The 28,000-nt window shown below is 36.0% G+C and overlaps 1 protein-coding gene and 1 long non-coding RNA gene across 2 annotated transcripts; one reads left to right on the plus strand and one right to left on the minus strand.

Annotated features, from left to right (window-relative positions):
* Positions 1–4,633: 4,633 nt before the first annotated feature.
* On the minus strand, positions 4,634–6,404 carry LOC121790985 (protein FAR1-RELATED SEQUENCE 5-like; the record flags this gene model as incomplete). The annotated part of the gene is made up of 3 exons (XM_042189067.1): positions 6,197–6,404; positions 4,892–5,623; positions 4,634–4,689 (listed from the first exon to the last, which is right to left on the minus strand). Coding segments are annotated over exons 1-3 (996 nt in total), but the record flags the coding sequence as incomplete, so codon positions are not given.
* Positions 6,405–19,351: 12,947 nt separating this feature from the next.
* Positions 19,352–21,676, plus strand: LOC121790986. Its single transcript, XR_006048444.1, has 2 exons — positions 19,352–20,178; positions 21,482–21,676. It is a non-coding gene; the product is annotated as an uncharacterized LOC121790986 (long non-coding RNA).
* The last annotated feature ends 6,324 nt before the right edge of the window (positions 21,677–28,000 follow it).

Genomic DNA, 28,000 nt, shown 5'->3' on the forward strand with positions numbered 1-28,000 from the left:
TCATGGTACATTTTATTCAATAAATACATTTTATACAATTCATGTCAACTACACACATATAATGTCAACTATGTGTACAATCCATGTCAACTACACACATATAATGTCAACTACATATACAATTCATGTCAACTACACACATATATTGTCAACTATAAGTTGTTGACATTTGATGTGCAGGCTATTAACGATAATACCCCCGAGTTGACATAATCTTCTTGCAGTTGACATTTCGAAAATGTTGTGGATGAGTTGCTAAAAATGCATCTCAATTCTCAATAAAGCTAAAAAAATATCAACCTAACAGGACCATAATATATATATAATATATATATATATGGATGTATTCATTTCCTTTTTGTATCTTTTGTTCTTTGTTCTTCTTAATCTCAGCCCCACGATTTTGTCATCTGACGGTTAGATTGGTGCCACGTATCATTTAATAATGCAGATTTTTAGTTGAATAATGCACACCAACTAATAATGCACCATTATAGTGTAATAATGCAGATTTTCAGTTGAATAATGCACACCGACTAATAATGCACCATTATAGTGTAATAATGCAGATCATCTGGACCGTTGTTGAATGAGATCTAACGGCCCATATTAAGAAGAATAAAGGATCTAAGGGATGAATAGGAGAATAACGCTCCCATATATATATATATATATATATAGTCTCATTATTCACAAATCTAGTCTTAAAGACCGAACTAGAGACCAAATTAGGGCCCTTAGATCTAGTTTTTAGTGGATGAGATGAGATGATGTAGTGAAAATTTTTGTAGTTCATTACATACACAAATTACTTCAACGCGGGGGTATTTAAGTCATTTTATAATTAGGGTAAAATTTAGAATTCGTAGATCACAAAAAATTCACTAATTTCATACCCCGCCTCTTCTTCTCTCAAAACCTCTCTGAAAACCTCTCTGAAAAATCAAGGATTCTTCATCTTCATCGATCATCTCCGACCGATTCAACTGAAATCGGTGACAACCATCCCCGATTCAGCATCTCCATCGGTCGATTCAACATATACATCGATCATCTCCGGCCGATTTCAACTGAAATCGACAACAATCATCCCCGATTCAACATCTCCATCAGCCGATTCAGAAATCTCCATCCGCCCGAGATCGACATCTCTTCAGCCTAACCTGAAATCGGCGTCAATTCGAAATGGTTGACACACGCAAATCGTCGACCGAAGGTGAAGGACGCCTATTACAATCTGGTCGTACGTCTGGTTCAGGTAATACACATTTGATTTTTGGCTTTGATTTTTCTTTAGGAGAGATTACTTCAACATTTGATTGTTGCATAAATCGATTACTTTAGGATAGATTACTTCACATTACTTCTCTGATATTTATGAGAAATATATCAAAAAGTGTGGCTACAGAAATCATCGGTTTAGTTCATTTCATGAGGATATTACTTTATTTCATGAGGTTATTACATCATTTCATGAGGCTATTAATTTAGTGTTTGATTTTTCATTTTTTTCGAATTTATGTGGTTAATGTGTGCTTCTAGCTCATTTCTGGACTCATTTGAATTATGTGGCATAAAATGATATGCATCTTCTAAATGTGATTTATTACTTTATAATTTGGAAACATTGCTTCATAATTCAGATTTCAAAGCACAATACTTAGCCGCTGATTTTAATGGTTGACACAAGAAAATCGTCGATGGAAGGTGAACGACGGTGATTGCGTTCTGGAAGAACGTCTGCCTCAAATAATACACTCTTTTGAAGCTTTATAGTTTTTGAAATTCTAATTTACTTCATCTGTTTGTAATTTGGTTTCTGATTTTCGTCCAATTATTTCATGAAGCAGAGCGGAGGAAGGTCAACGTAGGCGTCAAATATACTCGTAGGTCAGTAGCTAAATCACAACCGGTGGATAAATCAAAACACAAGAAAAGTTCGTTTGGTGTTCAGTATTGCAAGCCAAATAAATCCATATGCCAGAAGGTAAAAATAAATTTATGACCTAGTCATAATTCATGAGATGAAGTTAATTGTGTTGTATGAATTTTATTAACTGTGTTATATGCATATTTTGTGAAGAAATAACAGTTGAATGAACTAACTAACCTATGATGAAGTAATAACCTCATGAAATGAAGTAATATAAACTAACGTGTTTTGTATGCATATTTTGCTAGGAAATAAGATTGAATGAACTAACTAACTAATTTGATGAAGTAATAACCTAATGAAATGAAGTAATATAACTGACTTGTTTTGTATGCATATTTTGCTTTATAATTACATTGAATGAACTAAATAACTTATTTGATGAAGTAATAACCACATGAAATGAAGTAATATAAACTGACATGTTTTGTATGTATATTTAGCTGGGAAGTATACTTGTAATGAACTAAAGAACCTAATGATAATGTTACAAACTATTTTAATGATGATATAAACTATGTTTCGAATGTTGAATTGTTGTTATGTGTTTCTTATATATAGGTGAAGATAACACAGGGGAAAATCCTCTAACTCACAACGGGGTGAAAAATCAAATCGGAGGAAAGGGATGAAGAGTTTCGGAAGATGTAGTTGAGGCATGGTGACATGGTGATAAGGACATTTGTGCAATCACTGGATGGGTCGTCCCCACGCCCTAACAAATGGGCGGTGCCCAGAATCACGGCTCAGCCCATTGAGATGAGTTGGTGTGTCAAATTTGGATGATTTCTTGTATTGGACAAGTTTGTATTTTTTTTTTCTTTTTTCAAATGGAGAGTTTGTATTTGGTTATGGGGTTTATACAGTGAGGATGGTGTGGTTTACCAACTTTCTCCTACAGTGGAAATAGTTGACTATTTTGGAGAAAATTCAAACGATTTTATTCACCATAGTAGTTTAATGAATAATAAACTACTACAATGATGTAATGAACCTCCTGGGATGAACAATAAATACTAATAAATATTTGATTACTAAAACACTTTACACAATCTATTCAATTTAAAGTTTGCCAAAAATTTAAACAAATTCAAATTCAGAGTATGATGAAGTAATAAAACACATGGAATGAAGTAAATAAATACAATAATGAAGTACGAAACCTTTTTACAAAATTTGAATTACTTCATTTCAATAGTTAATTACCTCATTCCAATAGATTATTACTTCATTCTATTTTGAATTTGAATTTGTTTAACCTTTTTACAAAATTTAAAGCGAATAGACTGTTTGAAGTGTTTTCAGTTTATTACTTCATCCAGTAGATTAATTACTTCATTCCAATAGATTATTACTTCATTCCACTTTGAATTTGAATTTGTTTAACTTTTTTACAAAATTTAAAGCGAATAGACTGTGTGAAGTGTTTTCAGTTTATTACTTCATCCAGTAGATTAATTACTTCATTCTAATAGTTAATTACTTCAATTTAATAGTTAATTACTTCATTTTAATAGTTAATTACTTCATTCCAATAGTTAATTACTATAGTTAATTACTTCATTTCAATAGATTATTACTTCATTCCACTTTGAATTTGAATTTGTTTAACCTTTTTCAAAATTTAAAGCGAATAGACTGTGTGAAGTGTTTTCAGTTTATTATTTCATCCAGTAGATTAATTACTTCATTCCTATAGTTAATTACTTCATTCCAATAGATTATTACTTCATTCCACTTTGAATTTGAATTTGTTTAACTTTTTTACAAAATTTAAAGCGAATAGACTGTGTGAAGTGTTTTCAGGTTATTACTTCATCCAGTAGATTAATTACTTCATTCTAATAGTAATTACTTCAATTTAATAGTTAATTACTTCATTCCAATAGTTAATTACTATAGTTAATTACTTCATTTCAATATTATTACTTCATTCCACTTTGAATTTGAATTTGTTTAACCTTTTTCAAAATTTAAAGCGAATAGACTGTGTGAAGTGTTTTCAGTTTATTATTTCATCCAGTAGATTAATTACTTCATTCCTATAGTTAATTACTTCATTCCAATAGATTATTACTTCATTCCACTTTGAATTTGAATTTGTTTAACCTTTTTACAAAATTTAAAGCGAATAGACTGTGTGAAGTGTTTCAGTTTATTACTTCATCCAGTAGATTAATTACTTCATTCCAATAGATTATTACTTCATTCCACTTTGAATTTGAATTTGTTTAACCTTTTTAAAAAATTTAAAGCGAATAGACTGTGTGAAATGTTTTCAGTTTATTACTTCATTCAGTAGATTAATTACTTCATTCCAATAGTTAATTACTTCATTCAATAGATTATTACTTCATTCCACTTTGAATTTGAATTTGTTTAACCTTTTTACAAAATTTAAAGCGAATAGACTGTGTGAAGTGTTTTCAAAATGAGGTATTTATTCTTTATTATGATGTATGTCAATGTTGATGAAGTTATAACCTCATTTAATAAGGTTAATGGACTAAAGTAATAACTCAATTGAAGTTCAATGAAGTAAAATCCTATTGGGATTAATTGGCATAGTTGTTGAATGAAATAAATCAATATCATCACTTTTCACTTACTTTTAAGCAGTCGCTCAAATATTCTAAGTCAACAAATAAAATGATTGTCACTTTCGCTAATTTCTGAAAATAGAAAATCCATGGCCACTACCGGAACTGCAGCATTCGCCGCCGGTATCTGTCCGTTGACCACCCGCCGCGATGACCCTGAGAATCAGTCAAATCCTCAAATCCCAATAAGAATTCTGAATACTTCTGCACTCACATCATCCAAATGAACTATTAATTCATTATTGACTATTACTAGTACATTCTGTTGAGTTATTACATTAATTCAGTAAATGTTTCATGCATATGCAAGTTGATAACATCAATAATCATTTCATTATAAACAACATATTGTTCATACCTATTAGTTGAATAGGTTGTGCCAACGATACTATATCACCGTAGAGATGGAAATTCTTCTTAGCAATGGGATCACACCAGAAAAGATGAGCGAGCCTATCCTTAGAGTTCACCTTAAAATCATAGGTGAATGCTGGACAATTCTCTTTCTTTCGGCTCATCCCATTAAGTACCATTTGTGCATCTGCCCCACTAGTATATGCTCTCAAGTCGCGCCTATAGTTTCTAACTTCTACAACCGTGCAACCAACATAATCCAGCCCAGCAAGAACTTCATTCAGCAACTTAAAAGTCAATGTAGGGCCTATGTTTGCACTTGCACAATCTAGTATAAATTTCTGATGCAATAGGTCAATGTTGCGATTAAACCTCATGAATCGCTTATGGCGTAACTCCACCATATCATGATTATGTATTTCATCAAATTGATTGACAACATAACCAATTCCTTTACAAAACTTAAAAGCAATTTTAGCCTTGCAAAAATACTTCCTAGAAGAACGTCTACGCTTTGACTCATGCCCTTGCATTTTCATTTTCCTCTGACCTTCTCTACTGCACACAACATACAACCATGTGACATGATCCCCCTTCTTTTTTGATCCATGTTTACGAGTGACAAACCCAACATATCGTGCACACTTATTATAGAACTCAATAGCATCATCAAGTGTAAGAAAAATCTGTCCAATGTAAGGCTTCAGCTCGGATGGACAATCAGGTAATTGTGACACTATTATAAAACATTCAAACTTCTGTTAGTGGAAAATTTAAACAAAACAAAACAAAACAAAACATATTCATTCAACAGGCATATAAGTTCATTCGGTTGTATTACAACTTCATTATAACCTGAAATTAGTTCCTTATGTGTCGTATTGATCGCATATAAACTACTGCTAGTGGAAAATGAAAACTGAACAAAACATATTCATTCAACAAGCATATAACTTCATTCGGATGTATTACTACTTCATTAAAATCCCATATTAGTTCATTATGGTTCATATTGATAGCATACAAAACTAATGTCGCATACAACCTATTGTTAGTGGAAAATAAAAACAAAACAAAATATATTCATTCAATAAGAATATAAGTTCATTCATCTGTATTACTACTTCATTATATTTAAATATTAGTTCATTATGAGTTGTATTTATCGCATACAATATAAAGCATGTCAGCATATCATATTACGATAAAAATACTTCATTAGTGTATTTTTTTACCGCATTAATTCGACCTTTTTACTTCATTATGAATCTGTTTACACTATAGAATGAAAAAATTAAAAATTACAAACCTTCAACTGAGTTACTTTCTTCTTCTAACTCTAAATCTGAATCTGTATCGAATAGAGTGCCTCCTTGATATTGTAGATCATCCAGAATTGATCCAATACTAGCTTCTTCATTATTGGTCGATGAAGATCCATCTTCAACCGCAGAATTTGTCGGTGTTCTCCCTACTCCATCGAGATGCTGGTGAATTTCACGTGTGGAATTCTCCATGGATGACAATTGAGGCAGATTGTGAATTGAAGGAATTGCGAAAACTGAGGCAGATCAATCGGGAATTTGATGCAGATCGCGATTGATCGACGATGCAGCAATTGCAAAATGATCGTGAATTGAGGAAGCAAAACCCGATGGAGTTGAAGCATTCGTATGCTGCATCGATCAGCAAGGTAGTGAATCAACAAACGATCGTGAATTGAAGGATTGAGACAGATCGCGATTGACAACAATTGCAGCAATTGCAAAACGATCGTGAATTACGGATTGAGACGGGTCGCGGTTGAGGTAGATCGTGGAGATCGATGCAGATTGAAGAAGAATATACATCTAACGTAAATTGCGAGAAAATTGATGAAGATTGCGTAAAAATTGATGAAGATTGCGAGAAGATTGCGTGAAGATTGTATGAATTGAGAGAATGAGAGAGATTCACGTTTTTTTATGAAGATTAATAAACTGATTTCCGAAAATACCCCTCAGTATGTTTTAATTGAATAAATAATTAAATTAATTGTAAATTAATCATAACCACAAGATTAAAAAAATGGAGGGCCATAATTTGGTCTCTAGTTCGGCCCTTAAGAATGGTTCGACATTGATCACATCCCTATATATATATATATATATATATATATATATATTATATATATATATATATAATGTATATTATATATTATATATATGTATGTATATATATATATATATATATATAATATATATTATATATATATGTATGTATATATATATATCATTATATATATATATATGTATGTATAGGTGCATTAGGGTGCCACCATATTTAGAGTGACAACATACCACTAATCCTAGCCCTTAGATCTATACGATGGACGTCTAGGATTGAATTGATGAAATAGAGTTCGGATTGCAGTCTTATGTGTTGGATATTGCAGTCGTGGGTATTTTAGTGTCAATTCCCAAAAATTTAACTCAAAAACAGAATTGGTAATATGTAAACTGCAAATACTACTTGATAATACTGCAATATTCATAGAGTAATACAACAATCTGGTAAGGTAAAAAAACTATTACGAATGATGCACACACGTAGCACTGCAATATCCATAGAGTAACACTACAATATTCACAGAGTAATACTGCAATCTGATAAGGTATAAAACTATTACGAATGATGCAGACACTTAACACTGCAATATTCGTAAAGTAAGACTGCAATCTGGTAAAAAACTGAAAATAAAGAATTCTGATTTTGTCCTTCAGCGTTTTTATATGTTCCAATTTAATTAAAATAGGTTGCAACGTGACAGCTTGAGAATCACACGATCTTCAGATCTAACGGCATAAAATGGTGGTATGGTGTTACAATAAAGAGGGTTGTCATCTTAATACATCCATATATATATATATATATATATATATAGGGTTTTGATCCATGCAAAAGCATTCTTAATACAAAAAAGCAGAACCAAGCATACAAAAGTCATTTTTAGGTCATTGTAAGCTTATTTTTACGTCATTATAGTAAGGATGACATGAAATGGTCTTAACATGACCTCAAATCCAAAGTTTATAATATGACCTAAAACTGCTTTACAATGACCCTCCGTGTTTTTGTTTAATTATTGACCATTGGATTGTCAAATCTCATGGTCAGGATTTGGTCTGGATTTTGTATTGAGATCAAGTTTTGTATTGATCATTTTCCTATATATATATATATACATATAGGGTTTTGATCTATGCAAAACTAGATTTAAATACAGAAACGCAGAACAATATCATAATTAGGTCACTTTTAGGTCATAATTAGGTAATTTTTAGGTCATGCTAACAAAGCATGACCTAAAACGATCTTAGCATGACATTAAACCCAAATATTATAATATGACCTAAAATTGCTTAATTATGACCTTCCGTGTTTTTGGTTAATTATTGACCATTAGATCATCTAATCCTAGGGCCAAGATTTGGTCTGCATTTCTGGATTTAAACACATACTTATTTTGATCATCTCCCTATACATATATATATATATATATATATATATATAGGGATGTGATCATATGATAACTCATATTTATGGTGATAACCTAATAACCTATCATTCTATGGACGAAATATATCATTTTTAGTAAAAATGATATTTTTGACCCATAAAATGATAGGTTATTAGGTTATCACCATAAATATGGTTATCATTTTAACGCACCCCTATATATATATCCTCGGATGATTCGGAGTCAGAATCAAAAAGTGAGCCGCCAATCGTAGATTGTAACTCATCGAATATTGACCCATGATTGTCGTTAATATTTTCTGTAGAAATAGTTCCACGTATGTTTCCTGCTTCGGGAGAAAATTCAGTTGTGTGAGAAGGATTGCTCGAGTCGTCCATTGATGTACTAGTAAAGTCCGTTCTAGGCGTAAAGCTGTTTGACGAATCCATACAACCAAATAAGACAAAGAAGTAGAGAGAGGATAGTTGAAGATTGCGAATGAATGGAATTGGGATTAGTTTATATAGAGAGATTGAACTGTGCAATTAGCAGATTCAATGGAAAATGAAGAATGGATTAGAATCGTGTGAATATCATTATCATATTAACATGTCAGAATATATTAGGAGATTGAATTGCAAATGAAGAGTGCAGTAAAATCGTGTGAAAATCATTGCCATATTAACTTGTCTGAAATCAAGGAAAACAAAATAACTGCCAAAGTTACAATTACAAAATAAGCCCCCACACGTTACTTGCATAATATTATAATACATGTAGACAATATTTAATAATATTTGAGAGAATCAATTATGACCATCAGATTATAAAAATGGGTGGACATGATTTGTTATCTAGTTCGGTCATTAAAATTGGTTTGACATTGAATACAACTCGGGTCCCTTTATATGCACAACACCTCCTTAGTGTAGAACTACAGACTAAATATTGGCCAATGGATTTAAATTTAATGGATGAGACTAAAGCTTCTACATCTTAATTCTGTATTTCATCCTGTAAATTAATTAGTTCAGCCAAGGGGTAGCTTAGTCATTTTGTATATGAGTGAAATAGGGTAAAATTGTTTTTGGCGTAAATCTTGGGTGAATTTATTGAATGGGGACATCCTCCTAAAACCAAACCGAGGTCCACCTCAAACCCGATGGAACCAAACCGTTCGGGTGAGCTATCCCCAATTCTGGAATTTTAATTTTGTTCACAATTTTTTGTTTGATTTAGTTGATTAAAGTTTTTGTTTTTCATTCAATCTTGGGTGAATTTATTGAATGTAGTATTTTCGACTGATGTCACTGAATTGATCAAGTTATAAGATGAAGTATGTTCAACATTAGCTGAAGTATTTTTTTGACTCTATGATGCTCTGGATTCAGTGTGTTTGTGGTTTGTTGTAACTTAATTCTGTTTGTGGTCTGCTGTAACTTAACTTGTATGATGTTTTCAACAATAAAAAAGTTGATTAGATACTCTTATTTTCATTTAAGAGTCAAAGATGATTGTGCTTTATCGGAATTTTTGAACAGATTCTATCTGAATTTGTGAACAGATATGTAGTCAACAATGCTTCTATTGTATCTGCTGCTATGTTGTATATGAAGTTATTTCATTATAAGATGAAGTAATAGAAGTAATAGATGAAATTGTTACAATATAAGATGTAATGATTTCCTTCAAATTCGAGGCATTCCAAATTTGGTTCTTTTTTTTGGAGGGTTCAAATTTGGTTCATTTATTTGGATGTAGTTACAATGTTACATGATGAAGTTATAACATTATACGATGAAGTTAATACTTTATAATATGCATTGCTTTCTTTCATTGCGTAGTATTTCTTGCATTTGGTTCAACACTAACGTCGTAACTGTTCTTTATGTAAACAAATCAGTTCCCACTAACGAGATACCTGCATTGAATCAACTACGCATGACGCTTTCAACATTCAAACTGAATGAACCACTTGGGCCCTTTTTAAAACGATTCATCGAAAAATGAATATTTGATTCATTATAATGATATACGTTGTACATTATTATATTATATTGGAAAATATTATTACTATTGTATTTCAATATGGAGTATATTAATATTTAGTTCATTGTTTCTTGAATATAGTTCATTCCATCGTTTATTTAGTTCATGATAGGTTCAATGAAGTTAACCTTGTTGCTATCATTACTGTATACTTTAAAAGGTTAATACTAGTTCATTACTACCATTCATTCAGTTTATTTCTAATGTTCATTGAGTTCATTATTTAGTTCATATACTACACATTTGAAAAAATGTGTTATTCTTCAAGAATAAACAAAACTTTTCATTGATGTTCGTCGATTTATAGATGATTAATTTAGCTTTGATGGATTTCAAACAATCGAGGTGAAATTTGTACAATGAGACACAATTTGAGGATTTAATTTTCCATACTTATAATATAGATATTTTAGCATGAAATTAGGAAATAATAAATCTTTTCAAATTTGATTCATGATTTGGAAGATCTGATTTTCCATAATCATATTATGGATATTTTAGCATGAAATTAGACAATAATTTGATGTGTTTCACTGATATAACAACAAGTAATATTAGAACTCGCAACCATATAAAGTTCAACTTATATAAAAAACAATTCATCTAATTGCAGAAAACAATTCATCTAATTCCAGAAAACAGTTCATTACAAATAAAAATCGTAGGAACAAAAATAATTACTGTTCATGGTCGAAATTCGTAACAAACACATATCAATCCAAAATATTCATTGCTAACCCTTCATAATAATATTAGACTCAGATCATTTTTGAAGCGACGTACTACAAATATCCACTGTTACTCGAATTACAAAACAACTACTTCAACAAATTCCGTAGACAATTTAATGAATTTCGAATCACGTTCACAGCTATTACATCTTCTTGCAGGCATACTGAGCGTGAGCATGAACTGACGATGGAGATGTAATTGCAGGCGTGCAATCAGTGGAGATTAAATTGCAGATGGTGAATGTAATTGCAGGTGGTGAATTGCATATATTGAATTGCAATCGATGGAGATGTAATTGCAAGCGCTGAAATAAAGACATGGTGTGCGTTAATTGCAGCCGCAGAATGGAAACGTGTTCATCTACTTGCACGCGTGAATTGGTGATGGAGATGTAATTTCCAGCGTGAATTGGCGATGGAGATGTAATTGAAGGTGTGACCGATGGTTGAAGACGATGGATTCTGAAGATAAATTCCAAATTTGTGTCGCATGATTTAACGAAAAAACTAACCGCTGCAATATTTGTATTCCAATTCAACCCTTCATCTAATTTTTGGAATTAAAATAATAAGATTTAGATGATTTATTATACCCACAAGATTATAAAATCGGATGGCTGAGATTTGGTCTCTAGTTCGGTCTTTAAAATTAGTTCGATATTGAATACAATCATATATATATATATATAACATATTATATATATATATATATATATATATATATATATATATACATATAGAGTTTTGATCCATGCAAAACCATTCTTAATACAAAAATGCAGAACCAAGCATACAAAAGTCATTTTTAGGCCATTGTAAGCTTATTTTTACGTCATTATAGTAAGGATGACATGAAATGATCTTAACATGACCTCAAACCCAAAGTTTATAATATGACCTAAAACAACTTTACAATGACCCTCCGTGTTTTTGTTTAATTATTGACTATTGGATTGTCAAATCTCATGGTCAGGATTTGGTCTGGATTTTGTATTGAGATCAAGTTTTGTATTGATCATTTTCCTATACATATATGTATATATATACACCCGGGGCGGGTATTGGAGTACCTGAAAATATATCGGATCGGATTTTGGATAGACATTTAGATAATTTTCGGGTTTGGGTACCCGATTTTTTCGGATCTGGTATCCACGGATTCTTGGGCTGACGCCGATCCTCACGGCGACAGATTTTTAATTTTTTTTTAAAATTTTTCGAAACACTATATATACGCGCTTTGGACATCATTTTCATTCACACCACTTGTTTTAATGAGTACTCTCTCTATCTTAATTTCTGTACAAGATCAACAACGAGAAAGGGAGAACAACTACGAAGGTACTCCAGTGATGACCGGGTCTCAGACTCCCCCGACTCCCGGGGGAGGGTCTCAGACTCTCTCGGCTCCCGTGGGAGGTGGTTGGCCTCCGTTGACCGGGTACTACAACATGTACCTGTGGCAGCAGATGATGCCACCGATGGCCGCTGGGGAAAGTGTGTCGGCTTGGCAGGGAGTACCGCCGATGCAACCCCCTATGCAGATGATGCCGGGGTGGGCACCCGGGATGCAGCCTCCGGCGCAGCAGATGATGTCACCGCCGCAGGGGACGCCTGAGGGGAAGAACGTCTATTTGCCGGCTTTTGATTTTTCCACCGGTTCTTCGCACAAATCGACCCCAACGGATGCACAGTACACGCAGTATGAGACCTTCTCCTTAGAGGAGTTGGGTTTTGATATTAACGAGGTTCCGGAAACTCCCATTCAAAGCCGGGGAGTAGGGCAGGGTCGGAGCGCCCCTAAGAAGAAGGGCAAGGCCAAGAAGGTTGGCGAGTCGTCGCAGCCGGGTGAGGATAGCTGGGTCCGGAGGAAGTGGACGGACGCGGAGAATGTTGCGGTGGCCAAGGCGTGGGTGAGTATCTGCGATGATCCTCTCGTTTCGAACAACCAGAGGATCTTCAACTTGTGGGCCAAGATAGCCGCAGCCTACAGGGCATTTTGCCCTGAAGGGAGACCGCGCACCGGGGAGGAGTGCCGAAAGTGCTGGGATCGAATTAGGTCTGCCGTCTCTCGATTTTCGGGTTTGTACGCCAACGCCCTCCGCATGCGGACCAGTGGCCAAACAGAAGAAGACTGCAGGAGGATTGCGGAGAGAGCCTCCCCGGATCCCGGGAAGTACTATGAGTTCACCTACTGGAACTGCTACCTTGTGCTCAACGAGTTGGAGAAATTCTGGGCAGGTGTCGACGTTGGCTGGCCGAAGAAACAGAAACTGAACTATACCGGTGATTATAGCGGCAGCAGCGGTGGTTCCCACGACCTCCCCGAGACGGCCCAGGAGGTCCCGACCCCTCGTTCGTTCGGTCGCCGACCTCGCATGGTTGGCCAAAGGCGGGCGCAACGGGATGCGAGGGGGGCACCCCGAGTTCCCAGGAGGTCCAGTCGGCATCCCCCCTCGGCAGGTCCACCGAAGAGCTCAAATTCTTCGTGCGTCGACAAACCCGCGCTCAAATGGAGAAGACATTAGCCGACTTTCGGACGGCGGTGGACCCCGAGGAGAAGGCTTATCTTCGCGTATTGCTCCGGAGCATGCGTGAAGAATTGGAGGGGTTGCAGAGGGATACCGGCGGGAGTAGCCGCGGCGTTGGTGGCGACGGAGGCGGCGGCGACGACGAAGGGCTGGGCGAGGACGGCTGCTAGGAGTATTTTTTATGTAATTTTTTATTTTACTTTTTAATTTTTGTACTTTTTTTAAAATTAATGTACTTTTTTTAAAATTATTGTACTTTTTTAAATTTTATTAGTATTATTCAATTTTCCTGTATTTGTCTCGTAAATTAAATTCTGTATGTTGCTACGATTGTAAATTAAATTATATAATTATTATTAGTAATGTGGATAGGCTATGAGAGGGCTATTGCATGTCCAGTTGCATGTCCGCATGATGTGGCAGGAGGATTTTAGTGCTGATGATGTGGCAGTGGCAAGGCTATGGGAGGGCTATTGCATGTCCAGAACCACTGGAGATGCTCTTATATAAGGTGGGCCCCTTTCTATTAGAGCATCCACAACCGTGCTCTTGCCAGCGGCACGGTTGTGGGCCCGGACGGTACTATTCATGCCTGCTCTCTGGCAAGAGCACAACACCCACAACCGTGCTCTTCCGCAAGGACGAGCACAATTAATTTAATATTCAATTAAACATAAACATTTTCATAATACTAAAATTCATTAAAAAATCACAATAAATATTACAAAATACAAATAAAATAAAAAAGACATAATTAAAATCCTAAAAATTAAAAATTACATAATTAAAATACTAAAAATTAAAAATTAAATAATTATTGGCTAATATTACCCGAGGAAGACTACTCATCCGGCGGCAACAACCCCAATTATTTTTGGAGACCCACTATCATGCCCTCGTGCGTTTGAAGTTGCGTGGGGGTCATAGTTGACCTATCGGCCATATTGAGTTGGGCCAAAAGGGCCCACAACGAGTTGTTCGGGGGCGGGGGCCGATGGAGTCGTGGAGCGCCGGCGCTCGGCCGCCGCCTTCTTCCTTCCTTGCGGTCGGCGTTGGGAACCGCTTGGTCCGGCGTCGGGGCTACCCAAGTTAGCTCCGGCGAGTTGGCTAGCCACTTCTTCGGAGCCGGAGTCGGATAGGGATACCGACCTTGACCGTTTGGAGGAGCCGCTAGATGAGGATGTTACGCCTCCCAGATACCTCGGGTGGAACCGCGTTTCCTGCCAAACGTTGAGGTACTTGAACGACTTACCGTTCATGGATTGGTATGTGCTCAGCGCCGCAGTGATGATGTCGACCTCGCTTCGGCCGCTCCCGGCATTCCGCGACTCCTGGAGGAAATAGCCATTGAACTTGCCAATTTCGTCGTTGGCTCGGCCGATGCAGTTGCGCACCATACTCTCATTGCGCTCGATCGTTCCCGGCGGCCGGTTTACATTGTACCGGCGAGATATGCGCCACCAAAAGTGATCGCCCGATTGGTTCGTGCCAACCGCCGCATCTTCGGAGATTTCGAAGTACGCCTTGAACAATTTATCCATCTCCGCCGGCGTGTACGGTGTGCGGACACCGCTGCCGCGAGTAGGAGCTTGCGGAGGTTGGGAGGGGGCGGTCGGCCTAGGCTCCGGTGTCCACCCGTATCATCCTTCGGAGGCACCTTGGTCGTCGATTGGGTATGGACGGTAGCCACCCGAAACGGCCGAATCTTGGGTTTGAGGAGGTGCCGAATATTCCGTTTCCGTACTAGGAAACGGTTGTGAACCGAACCATTCGGGGTTCTAACCGTGGGAGCCCGTAGGGTTATCGCCTTGGCCGGACATAGTGATGTTGTAGGGTATGAGAGAATGAAGATGAAAATGGATATGAGAGATTGAAGATGAGAATGGAGATGAGAGAATGATGATGAGAATTGTGTAGTTTGATGTGAATTTTTGGGAGTGAAATTGGGGGTATTTATAGATGAAAGTGTGTATTTTTGGGGTAAAAAAATTAAAAAAAAATTAAAAAGTGGGAAAAACGGTTATAAACGGATATAATTTTTTTGGGAAGTGAAATTTTTTTATTTTTTTTATTGGTTTTTTTAATTAAAAACCGATTTTTAAAAAAAATTAATTAAAAACTGATTTTTTAATTAAAAACGGATATGCCGTTGACGAATGAGGGCGCGCCACGTGTCACGACCGCCCTCACTAAGGATAGTAAAGACGGGGAAATCGTGACTAGGGAAGGGACAAGGAGCGGGGAAGAAAAGAGGGACGCAAAGAAAGACAACAATAAAGGATGAGATTGAATATGAAAACCCAATTAACTTCAAAAAGAAATATTTTGGTCTATCGAATAGTTAAACAACGGATTAATGTCTCAAGGTAAATAATGTCATAACGTAGTGTGGGAAAAAAATGAAAGACTTTATCAAGAACGATTCGAAACAAGGCAGCGGAAAAACAAGTATCAAAGGAGAGTCATAGGATGACGCCCATGTATGAAGACACGACGCATCCGGGAATTCTTAAAGCTCACTCAACATCCATCACAACATCCCGCTCAACCTGCAAAATTTTAAAAAGAAATGCAGGGCTGAGTACTTGTTGTACTCAATGGACTCATGCCGAAAATATTTTATAACAGTTATGTCTTCCATACCAGTGAACTCGAGTTTTACATGTAGTTAAGAAATATCATCGAGAACACAAAAATATTTTCATAGTCTGGCCAGACAAAACAATCTCCCCACTTTCTCATCAATCAATCAATCATTCACATCCTCTTACCATAGTGCGACGAAAGTGTGGCCACACTATTCGCCCACGAGACCGGCCGACTTGCAAGGACGGCTCACGATCCCCTCTGTGTACACAGCCTGATAGGGTTTGCGGCCCTACTCAGACCTGAATTCGTTTATCATAGCCCTATAGCCTAATGGAGCGAACTCACAAACTAGGCATCATGCACAATCTCAACATAGCCCTATAGCCTAACGGAGCAAGCTCAAACGAACTAGGCATCAGGCAAAAATCTCAACATCAAAACAATCACGGCATGACATAACACTTTAAACCACCCTTATAACACCACATCATATTTTCGGAAAAATAAAGAGGTTTGAAAAGAAAGCCCACCTCGATCGCTTAGCAAATTAACAACCCAACTTATAGCAACTCACGATCCTCGAGTTCACGAGTACACAACACCCTTGTCAAAGACAACACAAGTCAGCCTTCCACATCAACATTTTACTATGCATGTCCTATCGTTTTCTCTCTCATCGTTTTTCTCACATTCCCCAACCCATCATACGTCAAAAGGGTGTAAAGATACACGTAACACATTCCAACTTATCACAAGTGATTTCAAAATTTAAACACGTTCCTTGGACATACATGCATCATATAATACATTTAAACTTGAAACTAGGTGTCATTTTAACAAGGCAGAAAACTGGCAGAACTGCGCGACCATTTTGTAAAAATCACTATAAATTCACCCTACCTCATATGAAGCTAAATTTTAGATCAAAATATAGAGGACACATTCAAGTTCATCCATGAAAATTTTCACACCGAAATCACGTCATTTAGTCAGTCATATTACATATTAAACTCTCTGGTCGGAACATATAATCTCTGACAGCACTGCGCAGTTCATTTGAAAAATTTACCATAAATTCATCCAATGCCCAAAAAGGCTGAAAATTTAACACGACTCAGAAGACACTTCAAATTTTCATTTAGTTCAAGAATCACATCAATCGGAGATCATTTGGTCAGTCAAACAGAAAACGAAACATTCATGGCGAGAACACGAGTTTCTGGCAGATTTGCGCAGTCAACTTCAAAAATTTATTAAAAATCCATTTTTGGATAAAAAGGGCTGAAATTCACACGAGACACAGGTAACACCTTGAAGTTTACTCAGTAAAATTTTCATATCAAAATTTGGCTGTTTGATAGGTCAATTACTCATCAGAAGCTACTGGTCGAACATCACAGATAACAGATACACAATGTCTAAATTAGGATTTCCTTCTCAATCATCCAAACACCAATTCTCATGCTTATAACACACAATCATGCTTGATAAGACTCTCTTAAACATGTTTGCACATAAACTTACATCATTCACCAAAGATTCCAATCAAACTTTACACAATTCAATTGAAACGCATATTTATCAAGGTTTTCAAGCAAACTCACTTTCCCTCCCCGATTAAACTTGCGATTTACGATTCCTACACCCACTACATGCATGTAGGATTCAAGAACATGGTTCAAATGAAAAGAATGAGGAAAAGTGAAGCCAATATACCTTCTTTGACAAAACGAATCGGTAGAACCAAGAAACGAGGTGATTCGTCGGAGATTCTTGAAAATAAACTTCAATGGATGCAAGAAACAATGGTGGAAGAAGTTTTTTGGAGAGAATGTGGAGAGGGAGGAGGGAGGCACGTAAATTGAGGGAGAATGAGGGCTAGGGTTTAGTTTAGGTGTTTTTATAGGATTAGGGTTAGGTTTAAAATTAATTAATTAATTAATTGTGGGGAAAAATACAATTAAATAAATCCCACAATTAAAAGAATAAAATAAGCATGTGGGAAGGGGAGGAAATTTTCGAAAATTCCATGTAGGAATAGCAAGGAATTTATTTGGTATTTACTTGGAGAGAATATATTCACAACTTAGGAAATAAAAGTGAATATTTCATAAACAAGGGAACAAAATAAATTAAATCTCCAAGTATGAAAATAATGGTGGGGGCCGAAAATTTCCATAAGGAATTTGCACACGGAAATTATTTAAATCCCCAATTAAAAGAATAGGATTTAAATTAGGCAATTTATTTATAGGAAAAAGGCTCCCATAAAATAGGCAACAATTAATTAAATTCCCACAAGGAAAATATTGCATAGGGGGCGTGTGATATGGGAGAAAAGTAGGAGAAAAAATATTCACATCCCCAATTAATTAGACATAGGAATTTATTTGAATAAAAAGGGATTCCACAAATTAGGAAACAAATAAAATATCCTCCAAAATTTAGTGGAGGGGCCGAAAATTGCTAACCAAGTAATGTCCCAACTCTCTATTTATTTTAGGTGAAGAAATAAATTATAACATGATTTAATTGGATTAAATTCAAAGGAAGAGAGTCAATAAAGCACCAATTAAATCAAATGAAAATAATTCTTTCTCCTATAGGAGATTTTCGAAAACTCCCAAGGAAAATAAAAATGGAGTTCGAATTCCATGTAGTACCATTTAGGGTCATTTGGTTTGGATTTAATTTGGATAAGTATCCCAAGACAATTAATTAAATCCAAGAAATGAAATACTATTTCAATAATTAGGAAGGGCCGAAAATTCCAATGAATTGGCTCGAAGAATATAAATGCATGATCCTATTAATTATTTCCCCACATTGGAAAATATAAAACATCAAGCTCATCATCCCACATTAACCACGAAAATTTATTTCACGCAAAACACTTAATCACATAGAAACGAAAGTTTCATAATTCCAAGAATCCAAAATTCGAATAACATATAAGAAGAGTCACAAAAATTTGGGATGTTACACCACGTCAGCTGCTCGCTGGCACGGCGCTGCTTGATGCATCGAGCAGCGCCGTGCCAGCGGCGCTAGCGCAGCGGCGGCGGGTGGCGTCCGTGCCAGCGGCGCGGACGGCGGTGGCGAGCAGCGCCACCGTTGCGGATGCTCTTACATGTTGTGGAGATGTCAGCTACTCCTACTCTAAGAATTTCTAAGTATAGTGCTTGAGGTTGTACAAAATAGGAGTGAGGTCAAAAGGACTCCAAGCATGAAAAATCTTCCTCTCCTTTCACCTTCTCCTTTCTTTTTCCCTCGATCCAGCAGCCACTAGACTCCAAGGAAGGGGCAGCAACAGCAGCTGCAGGAATCATCTCCAAACCTGCAAGGAAAATTCACACACCACAATTAGAGGAAATATGAGCAGCAAATTTCAAGAAGAAAGAGTAAAGTGGTTAGTAGTGAGGAAAAGAGATGGTGGCAGCAAGTCCCTGCCAAAGAAATCATCACAAATCAAATTAGAACAAAGAGGGATTGGATATCTCAAATCTCTCAAAGAGGATATTGGAAACAAAGGATCAAGTGATGGTGAGCTCATCTCCTTAACTCTCCCCAATGCCTTACACCGATTAGGCAAGATGCCCTTTTGTCATGCTAAAAGGGGAAGGAATCCATAGCTAGAAATACAAGAGCATCCTTCTCAATGCTAACACCAAAGGGGTAGTAAAGTTTTTATCTCAAATCCAAAAGATGAGGGAATTTTTATCCCAAATTAGCCACAAAATGCCAAGGTGTTTTACTATAAATACCAGCCCACCACCACCTCCTTCCTCACACCTCTCTATATTCACAATACACTAAGATGTGTAGCAAGAGAGGAAGGAGTGTCGGTGAGCTTAAGGGCAGTCCGACGTTCGAAGGAGTCAACGAAAAAGAGGTAAAACACTAGCACACCCTCTGCTTTTGTTTCGAACATCATACTAGGCCCAGAGAAGAGAGATGTGATGTTTATAGGTTTAAGTTTTGGAATTAGGGCTCACCAATTTGGGAAATTTGATTTCTCTAACTTACCGTAAGAAACAAAGGGAGATAGGAGGGAATGGACTAATTAATTGGGTCACCCTAATTAATTAAGGAGCTTGGGCCTGCAGTTTTTAATTACACCAAGTTGGGCTTAAGTTACATTATTGAGTGGGAAGATTAGAATAAGGGAAGATGGGCTGTGATTTGTATTCTCATATTGGGTTGGGATAATTGATCAGTGTGCCAAGATAAATCAAAGAGGGATAAGAGAAGTTGAGCTCGGAATTAATCCTAATTTGGTTCAGTTGTTTTGCGATGGGTCGGAGATAGAGTTAATTAGTTCTTTTGGGCCAAGGAGTTTTCGTTGGTTGGACCGGAGAATAGGAAATTGAAGATATGACGGATGGAATTAATTCACAATGGAGTTTGGGCTGAAATTAAATTGGTTTTGTGCCAAAATTATAATTAAGTTATTGGTCCATGATTAATTAGGGGAATGCATTCTAATTAAAGTTTAAGAATTCCTCGAGTCTTATTAGTACGTTGTTTGTTTTAAAAAAGGCTATCTCCGCGAGTTAAGGGTGAAGTCAGGAGAATTCAAATTAAGGAGTTTTAAGCAAACGAGGTGGGCTTTCTGTTAAAAGTATAGTTTTATGAGAAACATATTTTGTGTGCTTCTATTTAAGATGTGATGTTAAGTGCGAGCTTGCTATTTAATGTGAAGTATTATGAAAAGTGTTATTTTGCTTGATGTTATTATACGATGTTATGTGTTACTCTATGAGTACTTGTGAACTACCAGCCTTTGTTGATATTGTGTTCGGCTTTGACCGATAGAAAAATGAGTTTATGTTTCAAAAATATTTTATGAGAAAAATAAAGTTGCAAAGGTTATGTCAAGCCAGGTTTTGTTTTGAACTTTGCCTATTTGTTTGTCTAGCGAGGGCGATGTCCCTACTAGACCAGGAGTTAGTGAATTCGCGGATCACCTGGAGTTACTTTAAAGATACGGCATATGTTCTAAGAAAATAGATCGACATATCGCTTTTGAAAAAGGAAAAGGAAAAATGTTTTAGAGTTCTCAGATCTTTTAAGTAAAACCCCGAGTTCACTCAGGAGTAACTTGACATAACTAGTTTTTCAGTAAAATATATTTCGGCATGTGTCCACTGAGTACACTAAGTACTCAGCTCTGCATATGTTTTAAAAACGTGCAGGTTGAGCGGTGATGATGGCGGGCGGTGTTGAGCACAGACAAATGAAGATCCTTCGATAAAATAGTACTTGGAAGCATCGTGTCTCTATACATGATGTCATCTACTCTTTACTCTTCCGCTGCAAGGTAAAAGTCGAGATTTCATTCTCTTGTATCATGCACTCTGATTTATACATTCCAAGTTATTTCAGTTCAAGTTCAGTTGTGCCACCGTTTTTCCCTTTCTTCCTCGCTTCTTCCATCCTCCCCTAGTCGCGATCAACCGGGCTTTCTATCCTTAGAAAGTGCGGTCGTGACAATACTTCTTTCGTTCGCAAATACGAGTTTCGTTTTTCCATTTTAGTCTGTCTGCGAATAAGAGTTCCGTTTCATTTATACTTTAAATGGTAATAGGTCTTACATTCCATTAACTCATTACACCATATTTTATTAAAACTAATGAATATAATATACCACTAACATTTTTCCACCCACTTTTCTTAACATTTCTTAAAACTCGTGCCCGAAAGAAATGAGACTGCCATTCGGAGTCAGGATGAATCAATAATTGTTACTATGATCAATTTAAATTGTGTTTACATGTTTAATATATATCGAGTTATCAAACTTATTAAATTAAGCTAACCATCATTTTAACAAAACTCTATATGATCTCATTTTAAGATGTTCCAACAATATTTTGATGATATTTTTAATATAAATTAATTAGTTATTAAATTTATCAAATTAAACTAGTTATCATATTACTGAACACTATATGAGTCCCTTTAAAGATGCTCCAACAAAATTTTCATACTATATAATTTGCCTGTACTCCTTTTCCTATAATATACTCCTTCATTGTTGAGCACCTAAATACTACTCCCTTCGTTCCACAGTAATAGAGGCATTTCATTTTGCGCACTCATTTTGAAAAAAGTAATTATAAATAGTTAAAGTCGAGAAAAAGTAAAGTAAGAGAGAGAATATTGTAGATAAGACTTTTCTCTACATTATTATCTCTCTTACTTTACTATCTCTCCACTTTAAATATTTAATATCATTTTTTAAAAAATGAGTGCAGAAAATGAAATGTCTCTATTACTGTGGAATGGAGGAAGTATAATACAATATCAAATTAATACTATAAATTAATTTCCCACAAAATATTCATATATAATTTGCCTGTAGTCCCTTTCCTACAATATACTCCTTTAATGTTGAGCACATAAATATAATATAATGTGAAACACAACATCAAATTAATATAAACTAATTGGAAATTAAATATTTTCACTAAACAAAAAATATTACTCCGTATCTTTTATCATGTAGTATTGATAGTAATGACAACCATTTAAGGATGTCAACTATAATTAGTTGGCATGTCGTTTTTTATTACTCCATTTCTACCAGATATGATGCACTCAAAATATTTCACAAAATGATTGAGTGGAAGGTTCTTGCAGGAAGTGAATAGGCATTAATATCAATCTTGATTGCTTTACTGAAAACACTACAAGTGTTGATTATTTTAGTGTAATTTGGATTAACTTGATTGATCAATATTATCATAATGAGACATCATATAAGTTTGGAAGTGCGGATTGCACGCTTGTTTGAATTCATTATGATTAGACAGGGGTTCGGGGGCAGCGCCCCCAAGTAGCGGGGTCCAAGGGGCGCCAGCCCCTGGCTAGGATCGAGCTGTGTAGAAAATTCATCCGGAAATATAATTTCTGAAAGTCGAAAGACTGATTTGCAATTTTCGAAACTGTTTAAAAAACTGTTAAAAACAGTTAATTTTTCGAAGAGACACACTGCTTCGTAAAGAGACGCGACGTTTCGTCATCTGGCCCTTCTTATTGATCTTTTCCGGTTCAAAGGATATATAGAATCAACATACGAAAAACTTCTAAACTTGAATTGTATCCGATCAAATATTGATAGAACCACCAAATTAATTTGATCTGAAAGTGTTTCACGCCTTTCAGGATATTCAATTTGTTCACGTTTCAATAAATTTCCTAACAACAAGTCTATAAATAAGTCTCGACAAGTTATAACCAAATCACAAACAAACTAAACACAATCTTCATTTACCTTTTCAAATTTGAAGGGTATGGCATCCATAAAAATCACGGTATCTTTCGTTCTCTTTCTCACAATTTTTACATATTCAAATGCAAGGCTAGGATATCTCAAGGAGACCAAACGAACGGTCTTCGTCCATGGCAACTCCAACGACTAAATCACGACCACGGCGGAGCTACCGGATAGGAATGGTAATGGGAATGATATTGTGACGAAGCCGAAAGGGGAGGACGAGCCTAAAGGGGAGGACGAGCCGAAAGGGGAGGACGACGAGCCAAAAGGAGAGGACGAGCCGAAAGGCGAGGACGAGCCTAAAGGGGAGGACGACGAGCCGAAAGGGGAGGACGAGCCAAAAGGGGAGGACGACGAGCCGTAAGGGGAGGACGACGAGCCGAAAGGGGAGGACGAATAGATGAGAATGATACTGATATGAACTCCTAAGATGCCACATCGTATCACTTTGTCATCTCCAAAATTGTGTGCAAACTCAAAATTTACACATTTTTTGGTATATGTCTCATAATTGTTTTTTTTTTGCAATAGTTACAACATACATTCATATTTGATGTTATTCCGTAGAAAAATGCAACAATGGATATGGGTTTGAAGTATGATTGAAAAATTATAATTATCAAAAGAGGGAACATCATTTTTGGTCCACGAACTTTGCCAAAGTATTATTTTAGGTCCGTGGACTTTGAAAATATTATTTTAGGTCCGTGAACTTTGAGTTAGTATCATTTGAGGTACTTTTTACTATTTCCAAGTTTTGTTGGACGAAAATACCCTCAATACCTTAAAGTGTATATATTTTAATAAATTTATCATATATTCATATTTTTTTATAAATATCTTTACAATATATTTTTGACAAATTTTCTAAATATAATTTGACCTTAAATTATATCACTTAATTTTGTGACATGCAAGTAAATTGCTTCTTCAATTTTTTATATTAATTTTTTTTTAATTGAATAAAGAACTTTCTTTAATAATAAAAAAATGAATAAATATCTTTTTATAAATATCTTTACAACATATTTTTGACAAATTTCTAAATATAATTTGACCTTCAATATTATCATTTAATTTTGTGACATGCAAGAAAAGATCTTTATTCAATTTTTTATTATTAAATAAAAGTTCTTTATTCAATTTAAAAAAAATTAATATAAAAATTGAAGAAGCAATTTTACTTGCATGTCACAAAATTAAGTGATAATATTTAAGGTCAAATTATATTTAGAAAATTTGTCAAAAATATATTGTAAAGATATTTATAAAAAATTATGAGTATATGATAAATTTATTAAAAATATATACACTTTAAGGTATTGAGGGTATTTTCATCCAAAAAAACTTGGAAATAGTAAAAAGTACCTCAAATGATACTAACTCAAAGTTCACGGACCTAAAATGATATTTTCAAAGTTCACGGACCTAAAATGATACTTTGGCAAAGTTCGTGGACTAAAAATGATGTGTCCTCTTATCAAAAATGAGATTTGGTGTATTTTGGATGGTCTTAACTACTCCTAGCTCAGTGCTATGTTTTGCACAAACGACTTGATTATCTATGAATTCAAAGAAGGCTCAACCTAATTGTAAGAGGTCGGGGTGCGTGATAGGTCGGATTTTGCACTATTATAAGGTCATTATTTGGTCCGTTTTGAGTGTTAAAGTTGCATTGCACGTCCATTATTTGCATATTTGATCTATTTTGGTATTTTGACGTATTTTGTGAGAAATGTGCAAAATAGAGCTGAAAAACGGCATGAAAATAGCAAAATTTAGAAGCTGCAGCAGATGGCAACCCAGCGGGCTGATGGCGCACGCCAGCCGTCGCTGAAAACCAGTCCAGAGAGCTCGGAAGCTGTCCAGTGGCCTGCTGGGCCTGTTCGCGCGCGAAGTCCCAGTTCAAACCCATTTTTTCACAAATTCTGAAGTCCGACCAGGGCGTGCTACATACCATTCTCTTCATCTTCGAAAGACCTTAGCGTCAGTACCTTGATCATCTCAATCGGAGTTCTGTGGAGAATGTTATGATCATTCTACGAAAGTCACGCAATGCTGTCAAGTGCTGAATATAGGCGGAAATTCAAGGAAGGAAAGAAGATATTGCCTTGTAAAGCCAAATCTTTTCCTTTAACATATTGAGAGCGAAGTTTACCTTCTCTAAACCTTTTTCAAGCCTATAATAAACTGAGATATGGAGATTACCATGATATCAATTGCCCACAACTTCGCTGCAAATATTGGTACTCAGCTCACGTGTATGGCTTACATAAATTGAGATTATCCATCAAACCAGTTTTCCCCGTACACCTGAACAAAACAGAGTAGTTGAAAGAAAAAATAGTTCTATGATAGTGTGGCGCGCTGTCTGGCCAACTTCCCCTACCTATCGAGACCCTTTGTGAGATGAGAAGTCCGCAATGCTGGCTCATCTCGGTGAGACGAGTCTGAGCCCGCAACAAGCTGCGTTGCGGGTAGAGTTTCTGAAATTAGAAAGTAGATACTCTTGTGGGAAGAGGGAGTATTATTTATAAATTCGTTAAATTTTCTTTGCCCAAAAGCGTGTTTGAATTTATTTTAGTGACAGACTAGAAATCTGTAGATAATTAATTCGTTCTGGATCGCTGGACCGGGTCTCGGATTCGGGATGTGGGTCTGGGCCGCTGTTGTATTGCTGGGCTAGTTTAAATCTTAATTAGGTGGAAGTTAATTACTTCTATGTATTGGGCAATGGGTGATGATATCGCTATTATTTGAACTCTCAATCTATTTGCTAGTAGAAGAGAATTAAGCATTATCTTTCTTCTTCTACTCTTTTATGTTGGTGGGCCTGTTTGTATTTCTTCATTTGGTGAAATTTGAATAAAGGCTGCTTTTTGGGTTCCTATTAATTTGGAGTAACAATTTAATTTGTTTTGGGCCCATATAAGAAATATATTAGGCCATGCTTTAAAGTATTTTGGAGAAGTTATTTAATTTGGGCCCAAATATGTTTCTATCGTTAAGGATGGATCAAAATACAAATAATTTCTATTTTTAAAAGATTAAAGGATATTATTATCTCTTTTATAGAAAAGGTGTTAATTAAATTCCTTCTTGTAGGAATCAGATCGAGATCGAGAGGATTCGCCAATTATCGGGACCTCTTTTGCTATTACACTGCTACTGATATGACTAATCTCATAAGATACAAGCCGAAATATAAAAGAGTACAAAACTACAAACTACTAATAAGTACAAGGTCCTGAAAGAAAACCGTAGCTAATGTCTAAGCTCTTCTGCATCGGACTTCTAGCTATACCTCCACGTCACCAGCACACTAAGTAACCGAGTCAGTAAAACCACAACAAGATCCTTTCGGATCTAAATGAACACAAAGTACAGAAGACAAGCTAGAAGATAAGGATATGGTTCAGGTTGCACACGCAACTTCACAGGGCCAAAGACCTCCACTATCTTCACCAACAAGTCACAAGGGAGCACTGTGAGACCAATCGAACCCCAAACCCTACGGATCCACCGATTGCTACTTCGCACGGACCTTCTACAACACGATACCAACGAATCACCTCACATATATCTCATAGATCTTAACGAATCGCCCGAAGATCTTTCTCCTTGGAATAGATCTAAACTTAACCGTTCAATCTTTAACCAAACCAGCCGATCAACACAGAAGTTGATGGATCCTCACTCAGAACTCACATAGAGAAGAGAAGGAGAGACCGGAGAACATCATCGGCGAGGATCATAGGAGAGAGAGAGAGAGAGAGAGAGAGTGGATGAGATAGGGAGGCTAAGCACTAATCTCAGTAAACAAACACAACCTTGGATCCAACGGCCTTCATTCACAATCCTCACGGAGTGCCATGCGGCAGCATTCGGATGGCTCCTAGTAAGTAACGGGCCACAGCCAACTTGGGCCATTACTAAAGATGTGGGCCAACTAAATAATTCAGCCCAGCTGAATTAATTCCCAGACCCAATCCCAATTTGAGTCCAATTAGTCTCACACTTCTAATAGATTCAGCTTCCTGAGCCTCTCTGCTTGAAAATGCTGGATTGGATTAACACAAAAAAAAATAAACTAATTATCAATTTATAAGAGGCGGAGGAAAATAAAACAGAGGTCTAATTGAATACTCAACATGGATTCTACATTCTGTTTGTCGGTGCATGCTTTCTGTTAAACTAATACTTAATCACATTCCTCCGACAACTAAAATACATGAGAAGGTATATTATGAAATTAATTAATTAATCCATCCTAAACCTCGTTGGATGCTTCACTTGCTATTAATTTATAGTTAATTCATACTATATGCTAACTTTTGGCTCTTTTCAGCTACTAATATTATAATATATTCAGAACTAAAGAAATCAAATTACACAGAACACAATTATTCAATTTGAGTTCACAACTTCTACGCCT

The sequence above is a fragment of the Salvia splendens genome, unplaced genomic scaffold (genome assembly GCF_004379255.2).
Source record: "Salvia splendens isolate huo1 unplaced genomic scaffold, SspV2 ctg696, whole genome shotgun sequence".
Lineage (NCBI taxonomy): Eukaryota > Viridiplantae > Streptophyta > Magnoliopsida > Lamiales > Lamiaceae > Salvia > Salvia splendens.